General features: G+C 45.8%; 1 protein-coding gene across 2 annotated transcripts; it reads right to left on the bottom strand.

Annotated features, from left to right (window-relative positions):
• Positions 1–17: 17 nt before the first annotated feature.
• On the bottom strand, positions 18–2,021 carry LOC109522915 (gastrula zinc finger protein XlCGF57.1-like). Of its 2 annotated transcripts, XM_019881745.1 has the most exons (2): positions 645–2,021; positions 18–560 (listed from the first exon to the last, which is right to left on the bottom strand). In XM_019881745.1, the coding sequence occupies exons 1-2, from the start codon at positions 1,616–1,618 to the stop codon at positions 260–262; spliced, it is 1,275 nt and encodes a 424-aa protein (XP_019737304.1). In that variant the 5' UTR covers positions 1,619–2,021; the 3' UTR covers positions 18–259. The 2 variants fall into 2 exon arrangements, with proteins under 2 accessions (XP_019737304.1, XP_019737303.1); XM_019881744.1 differs by having other exon boundaries at positions 20–2,020.
• Positions 2,022–3,402: the final 1,381 nt, after the last annotated feature.

The raw sequence follows: 3,402 nt of genomic DNA on the forward strand, positions 1-3,402 counted from the left end.
ATAAATACAAACACAATCTGAAAACTGACTGAAGTAAAACCAAATTTAAAAACTAACACATTTTGGGCCAAACTTTGTTGGTTTTCAATTCGCTGCACCTTCGAATTCAGTCACTCTTGGAGCATGAATTGATTAAACCTGCTCAGATGAGAAGCCAAAACTTCAACGATGATGGCTCACCTCACCAACGCACTTGTGAATCTTAACTTGATACTTTCATGACAGGCTTTGGCCACAAATTGAGCAGGAAAATGGTTTCTTACCGGTGTGGGTTCTTGTGTGTATTTTTAAGTATGCCTTTTGAAAGAATCTTTGACCACAAACTGTGCAGGAAAGTCTTCTCACTAGTGTGGGTTCTTGTATGATTTCTCAAAGATGTCTGCTCTGAAAATCTTTGGCTACAAAATGAGCAGGCAAAAGGTTTCTCACTAGCGTGCCTTCTTTTATGACGTTTTAACGTTACCTTGTGAGAGAATTTTCGGCCACAGTCTGTGCAGGAAAAAGGTTTCTCGCCAGTGTGGGCTCTTGTGTGACCTTCCAAGTCTCCCTTCCGAGAGAATCTTTGGCCACAGTCTGTGCAGGAAAAAGGCTTCTCACCAGCGTGGGTTCTTCGGTGATGTCTTAAGGTTCCCTTATCTGAAAATCTTTGACCACAAGATGTGCAGGCAAAAGGTTTCTCACCCGTGTGGGTTCTTGTGTGCCGAATTAACCTTGCCTTCATAGAGAATACTTGACCACAGTCTGTGCAGGTAAAAGGTTTCTCACCAGTGTGGGTTCTTGTGTGGACTGTTAAGTGTGCCTTCTGAGAGAATTTTTGGCCACAAACTGAGCAGGCAAAAGGTTTCTCACCAGTGTGAGTTCTTGTGTGTACTGTTAGGGTTCCCTTCTGAGCAAATGTTTGACCACAAACTGAGCAGGCAAAAGGTTTCTCACCAGTGTGAGTTCTTGTGTGTATTTTTAAGGTCCCCTTCTGGGAGAATGTCTGGCCACAAACTGAGCACAAAAAAGGTTTCTCACCAGTGTGGCTAAACATATGCCTCTTCAAACTGCACTCATAAGCATAACTATTCCCGCATTGAGAACATTTCCAGGGTTTGTCACTTTCGCATGTCAGATCACCTTCAGACGGTTCATCACCGGTCTCAGTAGAATGTTGCGTTATGTCATCACCACCTGACGGTGGCGGTAAGAGGTCATCTGCTTGTGATCCTCCATCACATTCTGATGTCACGTGTTGACTTGAGATGGTGCCGCATGGAGGACCCACCCCTCCGCATGCTTCATTTTGACCAGCATCTTCACTCTTCAAAGGGCCACCAGTCAATGGCAACTTGAAAATAGACTCCTTCTCCTCCTCTTTGATGGAGGGATGCTCTTCTTCTCCATCCTTGGTGAGGAGGTGCTCTTCCTGCTCCTCTTTGATGTGAGTGTGCTCTTCCTCCTTTTTAATGAGAAGAGGGTCTGGATCCTCTTTTTCTTGAATGCAGGGGAGCTCTTCATCTTCCACTTCCTCCTTAATGTGGTTGGACTCTGGATCCTGCTTTCCAGGACCAAAATCTTCACTGACGTCTTCAAGACACAAGAAGACAAAGACAAAACGTTTAATATTGATTGTCATGTTTAAACTTTGAATTTTCGCATGGTTGTTTATATTTAATACTCAAGGTCAATTGGAACTTTAGGCTATTACAATAAAAAGGTAAAAAGGCGTTCATTGGTAAAACGATCGACCCAAAGAGGTTGCTGTAGTTTATCTGCCCGCATAAAGTCAAAATCAAATGTTATTGAAAGACCGGTGACAAAAGTTTATCATAATGACAAATGTGTCAATTTGACTGAGTGTCAGACTTGAGGTTGGGTTTTGTGTGTTTCTTTTTTTCACTCTGTCTTATCAGGGAACTGTCTCCCACTTCTCTTTCGTGAAGATGGGACCTAACAGTCACTGGCAACATTTTAGAAGATCCAGCACAAGAGACTGAAAGTTGTGTCCGCAGGATTAACGCATCCCTTTTTTTCTTTCTTTTTAAATTAGACAATGGTTTGAAGCGAGTGGTTCCGATAACAGATGGATGGATTTCAAGGAGATCCGCCTGTTTTCGAACCAATTTGCTAAACACAAACTGGACCACCTGGGGCTCAACACTTCCATGTGTAACTGGCTGCTAGACTTCCTGACGGGGAGACTAGAGGCAGTTCGGGTATGCAGAAATACCTCCAGCACCATGAGGATGAACACGGGGCCGATGCAAGGAAGTGTGCTGAGCCCCCTCCTCTTCACTCTGCTGACCCGCGACTGCAGTCCCTCATCTAGCTCCAACCTCTTCATTAAGTTTGTGGACGACATCAACAACCATGATGAGACAATCAACAGGAGTGAGGTGAGCAGGCTGGCCTTGTGGTGCAAAGACAACCATCTAGACCTGAATGTGGAGAAAACGAAGGAGATTGTTGTGGACTTCAGGAGAACGCACACCCAGCATGCTCCACTGACCATGGATGGTGCCGCAGTGGAGAGGGTGAGTAGCACCTTGGTGTGCACATCTCTGAAGACCTGACCTGGAGCCTAAATACTACCTCAGTGGCCAAAAACGCCCACGAGCGCCTGTACTTCCTCCGCAAACTGAAGAGAGCAAGAGCCCCACCCCCCATGATGCAGACATTCTGTATAGAGGCACCATTGAGAGCATCTTGACCAGCTGCATCACCGTGTGGTACGGCGCTTGCACCGTGCCCTGCCCAAAGAGTCTGCAGCACATTGTGAGAGCACCTGAGAAGACAATTGGTGTTTGTCTTCCTCCATTCGTGGACATTTACAATTCTCGTCTGACCCGCAAAGCCATCCGTATCGCAGGTGACCCTACCCACCCATCTCACAGCCTCTTCGACCTGCTGCCGTCGGAGAGGAGACTACGGAGTCTCTGTGCTACTACCAGCAAGCTCAAGAACAGCTTATTCCACCAGGCGGTCAGGAGACTCAACTCCCTCAATGTTCTGCCCCCCACTGCCTCCTGCCACAGACGGTGACCCTCCCTCAGCATTTGGCCCCCCCCCACCCCACACACACACACACACACACTGCCTCCTGCCACAGACGGTGACCCTCCCTCAGCATTTGACATCCGATTATTGCACTTAAAACAATTCACTACCTAAACTTGAACCTGCAATAATCACAAGTGCCCTTGGTTTTCTGTTGTTTGCTATTTATTGTTTTATTTGCTCATATTTATATATTTATGTCTTTATTTATTTTTATGCCGTTCAGTTTGCCGCCCTTATTTTTAGCCATGTGCGTTTCAATGCACTGCATGTTTGCACTGTGGTTAAGAGAAAAAAGTAATTCCACCTGTGGTGTATGTTGCACAAAGAGCACATTTGACAATAAATCTTGATTTGACTTGA

Source organism: Hippocampus comes, unplaced genomic scaffold, assembly GCF_001891065.2.
Source record: "Hippocampus comes isolate QL1 unplaced genomic scaffold, H_comes_QL1_v1.1 scaffold748, whole genome shotgun sequence".
NCBI classification, from domain to species: domain Eukaryota; kingdom Metazoa; phylum Chordata; class Actinopteri; order Syngnathiformes; family Syngnathidae; genus Hippocampus; species Hippocampus comes.